The sequence below is a fragment of the Carcharodon carcharias genome, chromosome 1 (assembly GCF_017639515.1).
Source record: "Carcharodon carcharias isolate sCarCar2 chromosome 1, sCarCar2.pri, whole genome shotgun sequence".
Taxonomy (NCBI): Eukaryota; Metazoa; Chordata; class Chondrichthyes; order Lamniformes; family Lamnidae; genus Carcharodon; species Carcharodon carcharias.
The window spans coordinates 148,124,037-148,146,242 of NC_054467.1; the positions used below are offsets into that span (position 1 = coordinate 148,124,037).

The 22,206-nt window shown below is 43.4% G+C and overlaps 1 protein-coding gene across 4 annotated transcripts in view; it reads right to left on the minus strand.

Moving 5' to 3' along the window:
* The window catches only part of LOC121280888 (atrial natriuretic peptide-converting enzyme-like), a 308,072-nt gene that overhangs the window by 263,726 nt on the left and 22,140 nt on the right, over window positions 1–22,206 (minus strand). For all 4 annotated transcript variants that reach the window (XM_041193245.1, XM_041193240.1, XM_041193253.1 and 1 more), the window contains exon 3: window positions 5,753–6,241. In XM_041193245.1, coding sequence (XP_041049179.1) covers window positions 5,753–6,241 — 489 coding nt within the window. The remainder of the gene's footprint in view (window positions 1–5,752; window positions 6,242–22,206) is intronic.

Here is a 22,206-nt window from a genome sequence, read left to right on the forward strand (position 1 = left end):
CAGGGGTGTTAGAGTCTGAGTGCCAACTGTCAATGACACCGGAGCTGGCCAAGGTGGTGAGCCCTGACTGCTTGGACTGAGAGCCTTGCAGCTCGGGAGCCACAACTCAGGTGTGCCTTGCGACGTGTTCCTCAGGTGGGGTTGACCAGGCTGCAATGGTGCTGCAGGTAGAGAGTGGACTAATCAAGGCTCCTTTGCCCTTTCAGGAGAAGAGGAGCCATAATGAGAGGTCAAGGACAGGCAGAGGCCCCCCAGATCTCCTAATATTGACAAGGTTTGAACTGGATGCCTTGGAGCTGGAGAGCCGCCACCCAACTTATTCGACTGGTCGTGGAGGAGCAGGGGTCTCTGATGAAGGTGCACAGAGGTGAGAGTTTTAGTTGGTGCAAATATTCTTGTGTAGTCGCTTCATTGATGGAAGCCTCAAAACTGGAGTCCCCTTTGATCATTGAAAGATGATGTTGCCGTGATGCAGATCTCCATTGTGTCACCAGGGTGCCTGGCATACACCGTGACAGTGTGATCACATAAACTAATGACATGTCCTTGGTCTCCCTTAGATTTGCCAGCAGGCACTCATTTGTAGGACCCCTAAGAGCCACCCTTGATGCCAGAGGACCACCGGGCTTCAGATGCACCTATGTCACACCAGTTCTCTGAACCAGGCAGCAGCGCAGATACCAGGACCTCGTTGGACGTTAGATCGGCAGCTAGAATGTCGGTGCACAGCGGTGAGGGCACGTCACACTCACTTGAGGAGCAGGCGGAGGCAGAGAGTGCCCAGGATGCCAGCAGTAGGAGGGCTGCTGGAGACCAGGACGATGCTTAGTTGAAGGCAGATAATGAGCCTGTGGAGTCATCCATTGGGCAGCAGATGTTGCATGTTCAGCACGATGTGCAGGAGGATCTGGTGGAGATCAATGAGGGTATGTGTGTCTGGTCTCTGTTGTGGAGGAGTCCATGCCGAGCATGAGCACTGCATTGACCCTCAAGGCTGAGGGCACTACCTCCTCCACTGAGAGAGTGGCGACTCTTGTGGAGAGGCAGCTCCAGGGACAGAATCAGGTGTTGCTAAGGTTGCACAGAGAACTGCAAGCCCGCACACAGGTAATGACCTCAGATGCAAAAACAGAAAATGCTAGAAAAACTCAGCAGGACTAGCAGCATCTGTGGAGAGAGGAACAGAGTTATGACCCTTCTTCAGAGCTTTAATCCCATATTCCTTAATGCCTTTAATATCTAAAAATCTGTCGATCTCTGTCTTGATCAAACTCAATGACTAAGCTTCCAAAGCCCTCTGGGGTTGAGAATTCCAAAGATTCACCATCCTCTTGAATGAGGAAATTCCTCCTCATCTCAGTCCTAAGTGACCTACCCCTTAATCTGAAACTAACTCCCCTTGTTCTAGACATCCCAATCTTTCCTGCATTAACCCAACCAACCTTTACAAATTTTGTATGTCTGAATGAAATCACGTCTCATTCTTCTAAACCCCAGAGAACAAATGCCTAGTCTCCTCAATTTCTCCTCATAGGCCAATCCTGCCATCCCAGGTATCAGTCTGGTGAACATTCGCTGCAGTCCCTCTATGATAAGTATATCATTCCTTTGGTAAAGGGACCAAAACTGCACACAATACTCCAGGTATGGTCTCATCAATGCTCCATACAATTGCAGGCTGTGACTAGTGGGGTACAGCAAGGATCAGTGCTTGGGCCCTATCCTCAAATTCTCTTGCAATAAAGACCATATACCATTTGTCTTCCTAATTGCTTGCTGCACCTGCATGCTAACTTTCAGTGACTCATGAACAACGACACCCAAGTCCCTTTGGACATCAACACTTCTCAATCTCTCACCATTTAAGGAATACTCTGCATTTCTATTTTTCCTATTCAAGTGGATAACTTCACATTTTTCCACATAATAGTGCATCTTCCATGTTCTTGCCCACTGACTTACCCTAAGTCCCCGAGAAGCCTCTTTGCATTCTCCTCACAACGCATATTCCCACCTCGTTTTGTGTAATCAGCAAACTTCAAAATATTGCAATTGATCCACATATCCAAATCACTGATATGGATTATGAATAGCTGGAGCCCAAGCACTGATCCTTGCTGTACCCCACTAGTCACAGCCTGCCAACCTGAGAATAACCTACTTATTCCTACTCTCTGTTTTCTGTTCAATTGATCACCTGTCACTCTTCCTGCCTCAATTAAAACTGGAGTGACTGGTTTGGGTTACTTTTTCAGAGTTTCTTGAACTTTAGCCTCTGACCCAACATCAACATACCTGTTCTTGGGAGTTAAGATTTTTGGCAGTTAAAATTCAGATCTAAGACAGATGCCATTTGTGCAAACCAAATGTTGGAGCTGCGTAAATTGACCAGCAAGTTCTGGACATGTGCAATTCATGGTGAATCTCTTAATATTCTGAACTTCCTCACTGATTTGCAAATTACTATGGAGTGCATTGTTATCGTGCAATTATTCTTCCAGCAAAATCCAGGCCAATCTGCTTCTGATTCTCCAGTTATAATTAAATGCCAAAGTCCCAGAACCATCCTAGTCAAACATCTCTGAAATAGCTTCAAGGCATCAAGACTTGAACATAGTATCCCCAAAGAGGCATGGAGTAGTCCAAATGTGATCTCATTAGTGATTTCTAGTCAAAATAATTTAATTTGATTCATAATCAAATAACCTTGAGATGCTTCTCAATTCTAGATTGGCCATCCTGATAACAGTTTAACATTGACTGGAAACTTTCAGTTTGCGCTTAGCACTTCCATATATGGTATAAAATTTACACTTAGTCACACTATATTAATTTAATGCATTTAGCCAAATACATGCAATTGAGGCATTTTAATGTTATAAATCTCCCTTACAGTCATCATCTGAATACAAAGCTTGGTCCTATCAACAAATGTTATAAGACAAGAACTACCCTCTACATGTCAACACTGCATCAAGAACTAAACTGGGGAGTCACTGTATCTCAGCTACAGCTTTTGCCATTTATTGGCACCTTCTGCCTTCAATCCACTTAGCTAATCTGTAACTCATTGCATAAGTCTTCAAGATTCTATGTGCCTCAGAAATGGAACAGATACTTTAACAGATGCTTTCCAAAAATCAAAGTAAATTATATCCACTGGTGTTAATGAATTTAGTTACTCCCTCAAATAACTATTGACGCATCATTTAATTTTTTCTTAAATGCAGTTGTGTGTTGATCATCCATCATGGCACCTGTATTTTTCAGAAGAAGCCAGATAGCATCTCAAAAAATGCTTTTCACCTTCTCTCTCCAACCTGCTACCAACATTAAGCTGATTAGTCGATAATTAAGCTTCATTCCTCATTGCCTTTTCAAATATGAAGACAAAATTGGCTATATTCCCATCTTCAGGTACAGCTACTACCTTTACAGAGCCCTTAAAAGTGTGAAACAATTTTCCCTCTTTCTCAATTTTTCAAGGATTCCAGATATCATCCAAATATTTTTAAATGTCTTCCAACCTAGGCATTAGAAATTAGGGTGGATTTCATTTTTGCGATGTTTGGGTTATCTGCATTCCCCAGGTATAATAAAGAGCAAAAAGGATGGAAACGTATTACGTACACTTTCTTCTCTCGTTGTGCTGTGCCAAGATTTCTTGGTGCGACAGGTGATACATAAGCACCTCAAAGAGGTGGGAGGATATTTCCCACCCTCCTGCCTTACTTTTCTTATCCATCACCTTTGGGTGCCTCAGAGAAGACCCAGGAAAGAAATCTGGTGCAATGCCTTGCACTAGGTGTCCTTCAGTCTGTGGGTCATAGAAACAGCTGAAGATGCAATTAGAGGCCAGAGCAGCAAGGTTATGAAGTTTTTCTCCTGCCACAAAAGATGATCTACAAGTCTTAGGACTCACAGTGGCAGTCAGAAAGTCCTGATGCTGACAACCTGTAGCCATGCTTTGCAGTGTCAAGATGAAACCATGCACACCACAAGTGCAGTGCATGTTCTGTGTCCAACAGGGGCCCATACAATGAAATCTATCCTATTGTTTTCACCTCTTAACAGTACACAAAGAATCCTCATGAAAACTGTAATCTCTGGTTTGGGCATAAAATGATGAAGAGGAGGCATTTAAAATGCTGAGATGGCTTTGTAAATGTGAGGTGTTTAAATTGGAATAACTGGAGTAAATAACATGAATAAAAGTAGTAAATGTCAAATTGCCTAAAATCAGAAAGCATGCTTTTCTACAAATGTGGCCATGCAAAAAAGATTCCCAGCAAAAGCAGTAATTGTTGTGTTAATGAAAGCCTTCAAAAGAATCGTGTAAATAATTGGCTAGGGATAGAGCTGAAGGTTATAGTGATACAAAAACCTATAGCAATGACCAAATATTCCATACAACACAAAGATGAAAGATTTGCCATGGTAGGATGGAATGCCATGTTACAGAAGCTGATCACTCAGGGATGAATACTATAGGATGTAGAAATGAATAAATTTTCCATTTTTGGGAGAAAATGTGCACCTTTCTTCAGGAGATTAGATGAGTTAGGTAAAGTTTGAGATACAACATATAGTGTCGAGGGAATGAACTTTCCTTTTCCATGCTTTACGTTCCTAATGTTAATATTGCAAATTACATATAGATTTGCCAAGAGCTACCAGGTTATAACAACCATGGTCTTGGTTCTCTGTCACCCTTTTCTTATCCATGTTGATATATTATGAATACTGATATCAACAAGCAGAATATATTTGAATAGATTCATTAATATATAGTATGCCAAAAATTATCTAGCTCTGGATGTAATGTTTTGTGGTAAGAATAATGGTGGAGCTAACAGTGTCCCCATTATTAGAGTAAATGGTTCAGCAACTTACAGAGACCGCATGTTCACAATTAAATGTGCAAATAGGAAGTCTGTGTCTGTGCCTGAGTTGCCCTAATCCTTCAGGAATTCCATGATAACAGTATCCCACTGAAATAAATGGAATGGCTGAAGTTGAGGTACATAAATGATAGATACCAACTGAACCCATCAGCAAAATTTAGGGCTTGTCCATTCAAATATAAGTGAATTTTTAATGGTATAATCCCTAATTAATGTATTCAACATTGCTGGTAATGAAAATGAACTTTTACGAGTGTGAAGTCTCATTTCTTCAGATTTTATTTATTATTAGAAATATTTTTTTAAATAAAAAATGTTTTTTACTTTATCTTTGTCTTTTATCTTTCTCTTTTTCCATCCTTTCTCTCTCTTTAGTTCACCTTTTGCACATGATTTTACATTAAATTAAATGTTTTAACTTACACTTCTTACTTTAAACTGCAGGCTAGAAATTTGTCTTGGGCAGTGACATGAAATGGGCACAGGTTCTTTGTACTGTCTGATGCTTAATTCCATTGACTGCAAAGGAACTGAATACCAGGAACTGTGTAATACAGGTGCTTGTTTTGTATCACCCTCTGAGATAAATTTCTAGCTCTGTGTGACTCAGTGAGGATTCTTCAAACTGACTGGTTAAGGGGATGCATATCCACTTGCCCTGTTCACAAAGGTCCCAGTGGCCCTGTAAGGAGAGCTGCTTTATTTTGGATTTCTAATTATCACAACTTTGAATGCAAAAGCCCACTGAAATTTGTGAGTGAGTGTAAGCATTTTGAACGCCTTTCCTCGTTCGCTCGTCACTGACTGCAAAATTCAGGCCATCGTCTACAAGATAAATAAACTCTTACCAAAGCTGGTGGCAAAATGTACAGCTTCATGTGTTGTGTTGTTATCTGTAGCAATACTGCTGGAGCTGAGGCTAGGAAAAGAAGTCTTGAAAGGTGAGGCTTTTGTAGGTGGCTCAGAAGAAGAAAATGTTCCATCTGTTCTCTGAGTAAATGAGCTTGTTTCCTCCACATGCAGGAATGGGCCCACATTGATATCATCAAAACTGGGTGATATACTGTGTGTAGAAGGCAGCAAAATGTCTTCCTGCATATTTGTGGTGCTCAACTGTCCTTTATTCAAATCAATGAACTTGTCTTCACCATTTAGGCCACCAGAAGTTGAGACATTTGTTACTGCAAAAGGAGAAAGTGTCTCCAGGTCTATTTGTTGTGGCACTCCTGAACTATTTCCAATGTTGTCTGTATAAGGAATATCAGTTACGTGTCCAGTCCCACTGGTTGCAAGTACATCATTCTTCCTCTGTTCAAAAAAGCCATCACCTATAACGCCTGATGAAAAACATAGAAAGAAAGGGTTAGAACACCATTCTGAGAAAACTCATTGAGAATAATTTTTAAATTTTATACCTTTAACTTAGTGAATGACTACATATAAAGTAATTGGTAGAAGGATCAGAAGGGAATTGAGGAGAAATTTTTTCACCCAGTGGGTGATGAGATTCTGGAACTAACTGCTTGAAAAGGAGACGGGACAGTTGGAGGCAGAAACCCTCATCACATTTAAATAGACATGAGGCAGCATCTTCCTGTCGGCTAGTGAGGGAGTGGGGCCCGCTCGCCGACGCGTAAGATGATGCACGGTGACATCGGGCATGCATCGCGACGTCACCGCGCGTCATTTAGATTGCCAGCTCAACGGGTGCGCAGCTGACCCAGCTGAGCGCCAGCCAAACTGTCAAAGGCCTATTAAGGCCTATTAAAAACTAATTAAAACAATTAAATGAGCTGGCCGTCCAACCTTAAGATTGATGAGCAGGTGAAGAGCCCAGGCGGCCTTTGTATATTTCATGGAACCTCATCCACAGGCAGGATGAGGTTTCATGAAGTGTTTAAAAAATCAGTAAAATTTTTTCCAAAATTTCATTAACATGTCCCAGCTCATGTGATAGTGTCACATGAGGGGACATGTTTCAAAAGTTTAAAGATCCTTTATTCAAAATTTTAACACTCAAACAAATCTCCCTGAGGCACCTCCATACCTCAGGGAGATCTCTGCGCTCTTTTGCGCGTATGCACGAAAGAGCACAGGGAACCACTCAGGGAATCCCCCCTGTCCACACAGCGAGTGCTCAGCACTTCCAGGCAAGTATCACAATGGGCGGGCTTTAATTGGCCAACCCACGTAAAATGGTGGCGTGGACCTAATCAGGGGCGCCAATCAGGTTCGTGCCCGCCCCCACACAAACCCCCCAACAGGGGGAAATTTCTGACCATGATGTGCTGTAACTTATAGGGCTTTGAACCAAGAATGGGAAAGTGAGATTAGGCTTTGCGGCTCTTTTCAGTAGGCACAGGCACAATGGACTGAATGTCCATCTACTGTGTTGCAAATCTTCTACCTTTCCATGTAAAATGATACAATTGGAAACTATGTTGTTTTAATAAACAAAACACTCAGGTTGAAATTATTCCTTGAGACATGAGCCTTTGAATGTTTAATATGTTGGTCTGCAATTCCTCTTTCCATTCGCAGAGGCAGTAGGTTGCTTACAATAAATGGACTGACTTCAGAACCCTATGAATACTGTCACAGCCAGGAAATACAAAGTCAACTAATTAAGCTATAGGATTTTCTGCAAGTTGGACACAGTAAATGGCTTAGGTTCTTTGTGACCTTCTGTGAATTGTCAAACTTTAGAAAGCCTGCACTGGGTTGCTCAGACTATAAAAAGAACATCATCTCTCTGTTCCATCTCTTCTCTTGAACTTTATAATGATTTGCTTATTTTTGTTAATCTTCATTTTAATTTCTCTTTTTGACTGTTTGCCTACCATTCATACATTTTCTCTTATAATCCTCCTTGTTATCTTCGCACCTTTTTCTCTGTATCTTCTGTCTGACTTCTCTGTGATTGGTATTTCTCCCATTCTCCAAGCATGCTGTAGCCTCTTTCTTTCTATGTTGTTAATATTGTAATATCCCCTTTCCGGGTATGGGATTAGATACAATGTCACCACTTTAACTGTGTTATATTTTGCCTCAATTTCCAACAGCTATTGTTTAATAAAGAGCTACAGCTAATGAAAGCCTTAATTAGAATCAGCGAGGTAGTCGTTTTATCTGCTGCATGATGTTATAATGAGATTTCACACCTTAAGGACTTTACAAGTCTACAGCAACAATTACAAATTTACTCAACATGCACTTGTGAATTAAAAAATGAACTTATTTATCATCTTCACTACATCTCCCAATGATAGAATAGCAATTCCAATTTACAACCCAACATTCCCATTTGATCTTAACATTCTCTCAAAGTTTGAACGGAAATTGTATTTTCACAGAGCACAGCAGGGACTGCTTAATCATCCTGAAGCCAATGGATGAAGTAGGGAACTAGGCACCTATCTTTTACTTAATTCTAGATTTATCTACAGAATACAACATTACAAACATCTGCCTCTTCCCTAACCAACAACCAATGTCCCAGCAGTCTTTCCTTATACGTGCTCAAGTTACTTAATCAAACAACACCCTTCACCTGTGTATCTTTAACCTTGATAATAGAATTAACATACTGTTAACAAATTCTTCTTTTTTCTCTCAATTAAAATTTTATAACAATATTTCAAAACAAATTTTAAAAATGATTTTCCATATTCTGTTTATCATATCATAATACAAGGCATAAAATAAGACTCTTCTAGGACCTCCAATAGTCTTTTTGTGCAAGCATTTTGGGTCCCCCACTGCTGGAAACTTGTGCGTTTCTCAGCATTTAATTTTTTTAATGTTTTATTTGCCCTGAAATCATTCTTAATTGTAGCATGTTTCATCAAAATACTTAGTTCCAATACATCAAAACTGGCATCTGGTCTTGTCTGGGTGCATTGTCAATTCAACTGTTCAATCAAACTTCTTAACTGCTCCGTTTCTTCTTTAGATGTAAGTTCATCTTTCTGTGATGACCTAGCATGATTTATCAGGATACAGGTAACACTTTCTAGATAAGAATGTTGATTCAAGATTACTACCAGCCTAATCTGCTTAATGTCTAATCCTATAATTTTAAGACCGAAGACTGATTTCCAATCTGAAAGTTTGTAATCCATCCCAATTAACCAAGATGAATGGGCTTTATTAGTTTGATTACCTTGTGGGAGGCCCACCATCTTCTCATCACACCCCATCACCTTTGCTGGACCTTGCCACTCATTCTGAACCTATAACTAAATCCCCAGGATTAAACTTTATTTTGGACAGCCTTATGTGATGCCATTCCTCTCATAGACCAACTGCTCATCAAAGAGATGAGTGAAAAATGTGACGTATATAAAAAGTATCATATGGTGCTGCCAAGGCCTATTGTGTCTTCCATTGGTAATTAAATGCTGTCATAGCCATGGTTTTAAAGGTATGGGACAATGACAGAAACATTTTCATTTTACATTTTAAGGACATGGCAACCAGATTCAGTTTTTCTACAATAATACAAGATAAGGACAAAAGAGTGATTTTCCATAAAAACATGGAAAAATGGACCGGGACCGGATTGGCAGCACTGGCTAAATTTCTGGCTGACAGTGTGGGGAAATTTGTTAATGATGTATTTAGAGGTTTGCGGAAATATAAATATTGTGGTCATGAACACCACAGCTGCAGTGGACTCTGAAAGAAATCACGTGGTGATCGATGAGATGCTCCATAAGATCTTTGCCAATCAACCAAACTGCAAGTTAACAACTTCCCTGAAATGAGTGGCCCATGCAAAGAATTTGTTTCAAATGGCCGGGGCTATGGTGCTCATCAGTTGGTCTATGGGAGGAATCCCAAATATCTTCTATGTTATCTGATAGTTTCCCGACTTTAGAAGGGACAACAATTAGTTCCATTTTTCTGCACACTTGAATGCTTTACATGCAGGGAGAAGGGCATTCATCAAGGTAGAACTTTCAGAGAAAATTGGGAGAGCCCTGTGGCACCATCATCAGCCACACCTGCATCCTTTAGTATGTGTGACGAGAAGGATGAGAAAATTGTCTATGTAACTTTAAGACAATTTTTTTTTCTCTCAGAATCTTATCATCTGATGCCATTAACACTTATTTACCATTCTGATTAGAAATGCCAGATTTTGATAAGGTCATGCAATAATGCCCTGAACTGCAGATACACTGACTTTCCAAAAAAACAAGTGTTTTAGCATGTTTCATGTCCAGTTTCCTTTGTGCCTTTTCCATGGAAGGGTTGCTCATCAGCAAGGGTATCTCAATATAGAATACATCTGTACTAAGAAAGTGGCTTACTCCAGCTATTTTGCATGGGATCACTACTCTTTTCAGTGACCTCAATTTGTTGTCATCCCCAAGCCTGGAACAAGTATAACTTTCATACCCCCTGGCTACACTTTGGTCCTTACTACTGAGCAAATCTAAAAACATTTTAACCAATCTGTTCCACACATTGGGTAGAATTTTACTGCCCCCATTGTGGCGGGGGCTGGGCTGGAAAATGTGGTGAGCCATTCAAAAGTGCATTAACTTTGGTGGGACCGGAAGATCCCAGCAGTGGGAATGGCTGTAAAATTCCGCCCCATTATAGAGGTGCAACAGCTATCTAACACAGCACAGTTAACTGGATCCACAATTAGTATGCTCACTACTTGACTAGTACAATTCCCTCAAACTGATGACTATCATCATCTTCAACTTCCAAATTCTCTGTGTCATGTATCGCTCTGGGAACACTGCTGTTCAACTTTGTCATTGCATAATGATAATTGGAGTAACATCTGAAGCACCTGCCAACTATTCCCCAGCCATTTCTGTAGTTCAATCGTCTATTATTATTGCTCTAATCTTGTCATATGATTTGCAAAAATGCCTTTATCCTCCTTCCTTATATCTGTAACTCTTCTGTTGTAGTGACACCTGCACCCCATATCTGTATGATCCTCAAAAGGCCACAATTATTGAGCCCTCCATCCTTTGTGAGACAGTAAAATGTCCCATTTGCTCCAGTAAAGCTGCTGGAAATAACTGCTTCTTAAGGAATTTTTTTTAAAGCAGCAGACATTTGATCCAAAAGGATTCTTTTGCTGAAAACAGAATGCTATTTAAGACCAGGAGCCTAACCATATGTTACACTTCAGCAAAATCCAGCAATTTAAATGTGAGCACTGAATAAGGAATCTTCAAATTGAATTCCTTCAATCTTTTATGCAGTTTGTTAAAGTCCATGTTGGATTTCTTTATAGAATGTCCTTGTGTTTTTCAAAATCTATCAAAGTTTGACCATGCCTCATAGGCAACTAATAGATCATCTTTCTTGTATATTTTAACAATGAAGCTTCATAGAAAATCCAAACCTTCATCAGTGTCCATCAGACAGGCATCCAGCTCACAAAATACTTTGCATCTGATTTTACTTCTGTTAGGAAGTGACAATACCAAGGTCATCCTCACTTTCTCTTTAGAGAGGTCATAACAGTGTCCACATACCCACTTTGTTTTCCCACTGGCCTTAACATTGGATTCAAAGAACATCAGCGGGTAATCATACCTTGACAACTTACACTTGCTTTCAGCTATTCTTCACAAAAGTCACTCAGATCACAATCTTCTGTCTGAAAAAGAAATTCTTAGTTTCCAACCTTCACCTTTAGGCAACCATCTTCTGCTATCATGTTAATTTATTCTGAAGTCAGTGGTGCAGTAGGAAACTAGATGTCAGTCTTTCACTTAATACTAGATTTATTTGCAGAATGCTACATTACAAATGTCTGTCTCTTCCCTAACTAGTGTCCCAGGAGCTTTTCTTTATACTTTTAAAAAAAAACAATGAGAGTTAAACAATCAAATGATCAACCCCTTTTGAAATGGGTACTGTAAGGGTAAAATCTCTTTAAAATGTATTTAATCAATCAATGCCCTTCACCTGTGTATCCTTAACCTTGATAATATAACATTACATTAACACGGACGTCAGTATGAACCTGGTCACACAAATTCTAACTGCATGTACTCATTAAATGTAACAAACAACTTCAATTATTTTTGTTAGGTAAGCGTTTCAAGGGTTTTGGATCAATGGCAGGTAAATGGAATTGAGGTAAATATTAGTCATGGTTTGACTGAATGGTGGAACAGGCTCAAAAAGTTGAATGATCTACTAATGTTTTTCTCTGCCAGTTTAGAAAAACTAACCCAACACTATAAAATAAAAATGTTTGACCTGTTCCAGGCTCGGATTTTCCCGCCCTGCCATGACCTCAGTGCTTCTTCACTCTGGACATAACATTTAAAGTGCCCAGAGCACATGCCTACTTCATGTCTACAGACCAGGGATGCTCCTGGCGATAGTTGGTCCCGAAAGCAAAGATGTCGGCAGCCCCCAGATTTAGTGACGCCTCTCTGGGCCACCTGCTGGACCCAGTGGAAGGCCGCTGCAATGTTCTCTACCCCCGCTCTGGCCGCAGAAGGTCCACCAGTGTCACCAGCCCTGCCTGGGAGGTGATGACAGTCAGCGCTACCAGAATACAGAGGAGGTCAGCCATCCAGTGCAGGAAGAGGATGAATGCACTCATCCATTCCACCAGAGTAAGTCAACTACCTCATTGTCAACTCACACACTCACAAACCCATCACACATCCACAGGGATCTCACACCTCAAGGGACAACATCACTAACTCTCACACACAGCCTCACATCTCCATCAGGCTCATATCCTCTCGAGCTTGCATCCTCATCCTATCCATTGCTCCGCTCACCACAGAAACATTTCATGCAATGGCACACATTCTACTCACACTCCCTCCATCTGTTTTCATGCAGGAGAAGCTGGCTCACAACAGCAGGTAGAAGTCCAAGACGGGGGTTGGAGTGGCCCACATTAGGCCCCTCACTCATTTTGAGGAGCATGCCATCTTGCTGACTAGTGAAGATGTGGACTGTGCCTGTGGCGATGGTGAGGTTGGAGGCAAACACCAACGTGAGGATCCTCCACCACATCACCTCTCTCAATGCAAATTGAGTGGTCTCTCTCCTGCTTTTGACTCTGCTGCCATGCACTAATTATCTCTACCCCGGGTCACAGGGAGCTCTGCCAAGCGAACGACACCCTCAGCCAGCCAGTCTCTCAGCTCTATCCAGGTCCTCACCTCCAGCCAAGAGGACTCCTCCTCCATTGAAAAGCTGGAAATAAGCAGCCTGGAACACCCGTCACAGCTCTTACCCACACCCTCCACCAGCACACAGATACACACCTCGGTGGGACCTAGATCTAGAGCAGGCTCGGGTTCACAATCTGGTGGTCACCGCACAGACATGTGTCTGCCACAGGAGGAGGCAGGTTCAGCTGAGCTCTCTGGCACTTGGAGGACTGCTGGGGAAGAGGCATCTGTGAGGTCCAAATCAGGTGACGAGCCTCTGGATTCGGCCTTCTAACTCATTGTGGACAGTTGACAGAAGGCGGGAGAACATCACGCAGAGCTGTTGGAAGCCCTCAACAGAGTGGCACATGAGTCAGAGGAGTGCTTCCATCTGCTCTCTGTTGAATTGGTGTCCACATGTGCCCATGTGGAGACCTCCATGGGAAGGATGGAGGACACCATGTAGACCCTGGTCCAGCAGAACATGGAGGTGCGCGCTGACCTGCACTCCATCGCAGTAGCCATGGATGAGTTACTGCTGTGGCAATGTGAGGGGGAAATGGGGCATCTCAACATCCCTTCAGGTGCTCCTTCCCCGCAAGGAATCAGGCCAAGGCCCTTGGGTATCCGAAGGGAGGAGGGGCGGCAGCTGGACACCCTTGGGTGATCGACTCAGGAATCTCAGAGGCTGTCTGCTCCCTCCGAGTCCCCTTTTCCTGTCACCTCCTCAACCTCATCCTCTGTCACTGCAGAGGGAACAGCTGGCCCACAGGAGGACAGCCAAAGCAAGCTGGGGCCATCAAGACCTTGGCTCTCCAGAGGACCCAAGCTGAAGTCATCAAAGGCAACAGGGCCAACCATTGCACAGGCTGTCTCCACCCCTCCCGCAGATGTCAGGGCAGCACCTAGAGAAAGTGGTAGGCCTAAAGAAGTTAAGAAGTTCTGATCATAAGTGGTTGTACAAGTGAACATGTTTTGTTACTTTATAATCTGAAAATATATTCACTTTCACGGAATAATGTGTAATGTTGTCTTTCAGCTTCATTTACAGGCTTCGCAAGTCCTCCCACTGCAGCAATCTCCAACTAGCAGTTCAGCTGCATGCAGCCAGCCCATGAGTGATTCTGGAGGGAGTAGTGTGTGTGTGCGTGTGTGTGTGTGTGGGGCAGGGTCTTTCAGAGCCTTGTGCAAGCACTCTCCCATGCGCACGGAGCTTTTATCCATCACACTCATCTCAATGTACTGACCATTTTCAAAGCTGCCTGCTGGGGTTCTCTATCAGTTGTCCATCTGAGCTGAGCTGCATCTCCGCACACCCACTGATCACACTCCCATGCAGCACCTATGCCCGTCAACATGAGGCTCTGCTCACTTTCAATTTCGACAGCCATGGTAGTCGTTAAGTTATTGATCAGCTCCCCCTATCCTTTCCTCTCCCCCCATGTCATTTCCCCCATCACTGATTGGCCCCCCGGCATCACCTTCCACCTCCCCACTATCAACTACCTTCCCTTACACCTACCTCCCCACTTGCCTCATTCTGCCTGTTACATCCTCCTCCCCCTCCCGACCTCACTCCCCCAAACAGCTTTGCTCCCTACTTTCAACCTCATCCAGCCCCAACACCTTCGTTTCCATCCCCGCCCAAAAACCTCAATGCCCCCAACTACATCCTCCCCTGACATCTGTGCCCCCCGTCCCCCCCGGCCGCCCAACCTCAGCCTCCCCCCAACCGGTACACCTTCCTCTCCCACTCACAGCTGGACCTTCCTCTCCCGCATCCTCACTGATCATCCATAGCAGCCCATGGCCAGGATCATAATGTTCTGAAACAGACCCAAGACGTCAACGGAGATCTCCCACCTTCAGTGAACTGCTTGGCAGCGGAGCCATGTCCATGAGAATCTACTGAGCCAGCGAAGCACATTCCTCCAGGGTCCAGCAGCTGTAGGACTCCAGCATCTTCTCCTCCTCGGATGTCTACATTCTGGGCAAGGCCCTAACATTAGGTCCTGACTTTTGCACGTCACACTTGTCCAGACATGTTCTTGGCCGACGTGTTTTCCCGCCAACGTACCAGTAAATCTAACCTGTGGGGACGATTCTGGTCAGGGCTTACTTTGCACCCCATTAGCGGGATGCAGAGCAGGTTCACACCAGCCTCCACCGGATTGGCGTTCCACCATGATGGACACCATCAGATAATCCTGCTGTGCTTTCATACCGGCATGAAAACGATTTCTGCCCCTCACGCCGAATTGTCCCCCCCACTCCACCTGATGCTCGAGGCCAATGGGGCCGGAAAATTATGGCCTCAAATGCACTCAACGATGGCGCATCCACAACCCTCTGAAGTAGAGAATTCCAAAGATTCACAGCCCTCTGAGTGAGGAAGTTTCTCTTCAACTCAGTCCTAAATGATCGACCTCTTATCCTGTGACTGTGCACACCCCTTCCCCACACCACATGTCATAGGTTCCCCAGTCAAGGGAAAAAACCTCTAAGTGTCTACCCTGTCAAGCCCCTTCAAAGTCTTGTATGTTTCAGTAAGATCACCTCTCTTTCTTCTAAACTCTAGAGAATATAGACCCAATTTACTCAGCCTTTCATCGTAGGATTTTTTTTTTACTCATTCAAAGGATGTGGGCTTCGCTGGCTAGGCCAGCATTTATTGCCCATCACTAATTGAGAAGGTGCTGGTGAGCTGCCTTCTTGAACTGGTACACCATGTGGTGTAGATACATGAACAGTGCAGTTAGCGGGGAGAGTTCCATGATTTTAACCCAGCGACAGTGAAGCAACGGTGATATATTTCCAAGTCCAGTGGCTTGGAGGGGAACTTCCATGTGGTGGGGTTTCCATCTATCTGCTGCCTTTGTCCTTCTAGATGTAAGTGGTCGTGTGTTTGGAAGGTGCTGTCTATGGAGCCTTGGTGAGTTTCTGCAGTGCATCTTGTAGATGGTACACACTGCTACTACTGTGTGTCAGTGGCGAAGGGAATGAATGTTTGCAGATGTGGTGCCAATCAAGCGGGCTGCTTTGCATGGACAGTGTCAAGCTTCTTGAGTGTTGTTGGAGCTATACTCATCCAGGTAAGTGGGGAGTATTCCATCACACTTCTAACTTTTGCCTTGTATATGGTGGACAGGCTTTGAGGAGTCAGGAGGTGAGTTACTCACCACAGGATTCCTAGCCTCTGACCTACTCTTGTAGCCACAGTATTTATATGGCTAATCCAGTTCAATTTCTGGTCAAAAGTAACCCCCAGGATGTTGATAGTGGGAGATTCAGTGATTGTAATGCCATTGAGTGTCAAGGTGCAATGGTTAGATCTCTCTTGGAGATGGTCATTGCCTGGCACTTGTGTGGCATGAGTGTTATTTGCCACTTGTCAGCCCAAGCCTGGATATTGTCCAGGTCTTGTTGCATTTGGACATGGACTGCTTCAGTATTTAAGAAGTCGTGATTGATGCTGAACATTGTGCAATCATCAGTGAATATTCCCACTTCTGATCTTATGATGGAAGGAAGGTCATTGATGAAGCAACTGAGGATGATAGGGCCGAGGACACTACCCTGAGGAACTCCTGCAGTGATGTCCTGGAGCTGAGGTGATTGACCTCCAACAACCACAATCATCTTCCTTTGTGCTAGGTATGACTCCAACTAGTGGAGAGTTTTCCCCCAATTCCCATTGACTCCAGTTTTGCTAGGGTGCCTTGATGTCACACTCGGTCAAATGCGGCCTTGATGTCAGGGGCAGTAACTCTCACCTCACCTCTGGAGTTCAACTCTTTTGCCCATGTTTGAACCATGTTTGAAGGCCGTAATGAGGTCAGGAGCTGAGTGGTCCTGGAGGAATCCAAACTGACAGTCAGTGAGCAAGTTATTGCTGAGCAAGTGCTGCTTGATAGCACTGTTGATGATCACTTCCACTACTTTACTGATGATCAAGAGTGGACTGAGGGGGTGGTAACTGGCCTCGTTCAATTTGTCCTGCTTTTTGTGTACAGGACATATATGGGCAATTTTCCACATTGCTGGATTGATGCCAGTGTTGTAGCTGTACTGGAACAGCTTGGCTAGGGGCGTAGCAAGTTCTGGAGCACAAGTCTTCAATACTATTGCCAGAATGTTGTCAGGGCCCATAGTCTTCACACTCTCCAGTGCTTTCAGTCATTTCTTGATATCAGGTGGAGTGAATCGAATTTTCTGAAAACTGGCATCTGTAATGCTGGTGATCTCTGGAATAGGCCGAGGTAGATCATCCACTTGGCATTTCTGGCTGAAGGTTGTAGCAAGTGTTTCAGCCTTATCTTCTGTACTGACGTGCTGGGCTCCCCCATCATTGAGGATGAGGATATTTGTGGAGCCTCCTCCTCCAGTGAATTGTTTAATTGTCCACCACCATTCACGACTGGATGTGGAAGGGCTGCAGAGTTTAGATCTGATCCGTTGATTGTGGAATTACTTAGCTTTATCTATCACTTGCTGCTTATGCTGTTGGCATGCAAGTAGTCCTGTGTGATAGCTTCACCAGGTTGTGGTTGAATACAGTTCTGCTGCTGCTGATGGCCCAGAGCACCTCATGGTTGCCCAGTCTTGAGTTTCTAGATCTGTTTCAAATCTATCCCATTTGGCAAGGTGGTAGTGTACACAACACAATGGAGGATATCCTTAACATGAAGGCGGGATTTCTTCTCCACAAGGACTATGAGGTGGTCAATACTGTCATGGACAGATGTATCTGAGGCAGGCAGGTTGGTGATGATGAGGTCAAGTATGTTTTTCCCTCACCACCTGCTACAGACCCAGTCTAGTAGCTATGTCCTTTAGGACTCAGCTAGCTCGGTCAGTTGTAGTGCTACCGAGCCACTCTTGGTGATGGACATTGAAGTCCCTGACCCAGAGTACATTCTACACCCTTGCCACCCTTCTTCTAAGTGATGTTCAACATGGAGGAACACTGATTCATCAGCTGAAGGGGGATGGTACGTGGTAATCAGCAGGAAGTTTCCTTGCCCGTGTTTGACCTGATGCCATGAGACTTCATAGGGTCCAGAGTTGATATTGTGGACTCCCAGGGCAACTCCCTCCCGACTGTATACCACTGTGCCACCACGTCTGCTGGATATGTCCTACCGGTGGGACAGAACACCCAGGGATGGTGATGGTGCTGTTTGGGACATGATCTTTAAGTTATGTTTCCATGATTATGACTATGTCAGGCTGTTACTTGTCTAGTCTATGATACAGCTCTCCCAATTTTAGCACAAGTCCCAGATGTTAGTAGGGAGGGCTTTGCGGGGTCAACAGGTCTGAGTTTGCCATTGTCGTTTCGGTGCCCAGGTCAATGCTGGGTGGTCCGTCCAGTTTCTTTGAGACTTTTTAGTGGTTTTAGTGCCTTGAGTCACATGTAGGCCAGGTAAGGACGGCAATTTTCTAAAGGACATTAGTGAACCAAATAGGTTTTTCCGACAATCGACAATAAGTATTTTTTTAATGGTTATCATTAGACTTTTAATTCCAGATTTTAATCGAATTCAAATTCCTCCATGTGCCATTCGAACCAAGATCCCCAGAGCATTACCCTGGGTCTCTGGATTACTAGTCCAGTGACAATACCACTATGCCACCACATCCCCATAATTTTGTGTGACACTTTATTGGATGTTTTCTGGAAATCCAAGTATCTTGCATCTACTAGTTCCCCTTTGTCTCCCTGCTAGTTACATTACAGAATCACAGAATTGTTTCAGTGCAGAGGGAAGCCATTTGGCCCATTGTGCTTACACCAGCTCTCCAAATGAGTATTATGACCCAGTGCCATTCTCCTGCCTTTTCCCTGTAACCCTGCACATTGTTTCTTTTTAAATAATGATCCACTGCCCTCTCGAATGCCTTGATGGAACCTGCATAGGTTTCTGAGGAGGTTTCACAATGTTTCTCTCTCCCTCTCACTCGACAATGGAAATCCAAGGCTTGTAACAAAACCATGTTTTTTGGAACAAACACTTCTCTGGGGTGCCTGGAGGCTGCTTACTTCACAGGTTTGTCCTCACACAGCACATTCTTCAAGATCTCACATGGCCTATCTCTCATAAAGCTTTCAATAGTTCCTTAAATATGGTTTTTGTCTTTCATCTTTAAATCTAATGTTCTTAACTTTCTTTGAAATTTACCTTTCTCAGAATATAAAAATTTTTCATGTTATCTTTATGGCCACTACTTTTGGGAAAAAGAAACTTAATAACTTTGCTTTTTTTCATTTATGATCTTTGCCAGTTGTAAAACTTCCTTTTATATCTCTTTGAAATTCAACAGCTAAAAATTCAACTCCTCATTTATCTCTTAATATAAATTCCTATTCATGTTATATTTACTTGTATCCCATCTTAGCTTGTACATCTCCACTTCAAAATGCCTGCTTTTGCACTTAACCCTTTGATAATTTAAACATTGCAGTGTGACTGTCTTCAGTTTAATTAAATTAGTCACATACACACAAACATACGCACAGCCCCCACAAGCTTGCTTCACAGTTTCCCACAGTAATGTTGGAAAAATGACATTTTTCTTTACATTTATCTCTTCATTTAAACTCTTCTAGTGACAGATTCCTCCTCTGCCAACATGGCCTGGGTAGCATCTGCTTCTGAGGTAAACACAGATGCAAAATATTCATTTAACACCTCAGCCATGCCTCCTGCCTCCATGTGTAAATCTCCTTTTTGGTCACTAATTGATCCTTTTCCTCCTTTTCCCATCTTTTTACTATTTATGTCCCTGTAGAAGACTTTGGAATTCCCCTTTATTGTGGCTACCAGCCTTTTCCCATAATCCCTCTTTGCTTCTCTAATATGCTTTGTCATCTCTCTTTTGAACCTTTTGTATTCAGCTTGGTTCTCAATTGTATTTTCTATCTGACATCTGTCATAAGCACATTTTTTTCTTCTTCATCTTAATTTCTATCTCCTTTTTCATCCATGGAGCCCTGGATTTGTTTGCCTTATCTTTCCCTTTTGAGGGAATATACCTTGACAGTGTCCAAACCATTTCTTCTCTGAAGGTGGCCACATTCAACTACAGTTTTCCCCACCAATCTTTGGTTCCAGTCTATCTGGCCCAGCTCCGTTCTTGCCCCATTGAAGTCGGCTCTCCCCCAGTTAATTATTCTTACTCTGGATTGCACTTTGTCCTTTTCTACCATCATCCTAAACCTTATGATACAATGATCACTGTCTTCTAAATGGTCCCCCACTGATTTACTTGGCGCACCTCATTTCCAAGAACCAGGTTCAACAGCACATCCTTTCTTGTTGGACTGGACACATACTGCTGTAAGAAATTCTCCTGAACACAATATAGGAACTCTTGCCCCTTTTTTCCCTTTACACTACCATACCCCAGTCTATATTCAAGTAATTAAAGCCCCCCATTATAACTACTCTCTAATGTTTGTACCTCACTGTAATTTCCCTGCAGACTCGTTCTTCTGCATCCCTCCCACTAGTTGGTGGCCTATGTACTACACTGAGCAATGTAACTGCACCATTTTTCTTCCTTAGCTCTAGTCAAATTGATTCTGTCCTTGAACCCTCTGGAGCATCCTCTTTCTCCAGCACTCCAAAGCTCTCCTTAACCAACACAGCCACACCTCCTCCTTTTCTTCCTGCACTATCTTTTCTGAACACCTTGTACCCAGGAATATTTAACACCCAGTTCTGCCCTTCCTTGAGCCAAGTCTCTGTTATCGCCACAACATCATAATTCCACATGGCAATCTGCACCTGTAACTCCCCAATCTTATTTACGATACTCCATGCATTCACAAACATGCAGTATAACCCTGATTTAGACTTCATTACTTTTTCCCTTACTCCGGCTCTGCCTATTAACTTACTATTCTCTATTCTATTGCATCTGTCTCTCCCAGTATTTTGTGCACCTTGGTATTACTCTCCTGGTTTCCACCCCTGTTGAGTTAGTTTAAAGCCTCCCCAACAGCGCTAGCAAAACACTCTGCAAGGAACTCAGTCCCGGCTCTGTTCAGGTGCAAACCATCCGGCTTGTACAGGTGCCATTTCCCCCAAAGGCAGTCCTAGTGTCCCAGGAATCTAAAGTCCTTCCTCCTGCACCATCTTTCCAGCCAAACATTCATCTGCCTTATCGTCCTATTTCTGTACTCACTTACACGTGGCACAGAGAGTAATCTGGAGATAACTCCTTTTGAGGTCCTGCTTGCTAATTTTCTACCTAGCTCCCTAAATTATGTCTGCAGGACCACATCCCCTTTCCTACCTAAGTCATTGGTACAAATGTGGACCACGGCCACTGGCTGTTCACCCTCCCCCAGAAAGAATGTCCTGCAGCCGCTTCGTGACATCCTTGACCCTGGCCTCATGGAAGCAAAATAAACATCCTGGAGTCACCTCTATGGCCGCAGAAACATCTATCTGTTCCCCTAACTAACGAATCCTGTATCACAATTGTTCTTTCTTTCTTCTTCCTCCCCTCCTGTACAGCCAAGCCACTCATGGTGCCATAAATTTGGCTCTGACTGCACTCTGGAGAGCCAAAGCCCTCACGAGTATCCAAAATGGAAAACCAATTAGTGAGCAGGATCCCAAGGGACTCCTGCACTACCTGCCTGGTTCTCTTAGACTGACTGGCAGTTACCTATTCCCTTTCTGCCTCCATGCTCTTAACCGGTGGTGTGACCACCTCTCTCAGAGCTCTGAGCCTAGCGGATGCGCCACAGTGACTCCAGCCATCGTTCGAGCGCTAAAACTCAGAACTCAAGTTTCTGCAGCTGGCATGTGGTCGTCTAGGTCACCAGCAGTGTCCATGACATCCCACATAATACAGGACACGTATTCCACATGACGAGCTGCCCTGCCATGTCTTAACTTTACTAATTTTTTATTCATTCACATGTGGGCTTCGCTGGCTAGGCCAGCATTTGTTGCCCATCCCTAGTTGCCATTGAGAAGGTGGTGGTGAGCTGCCTTCTTGAACATGTGGTGTAGGTACATCCACTGTGCTGTTTCTTTTTTGTGACTTTGTAGCGACTTTTGTAACTTTGTAGCTGTTTGTTACAACTGAATGACTTGCTAGGCCATTTCAGAGGGCATTTTTTAAGA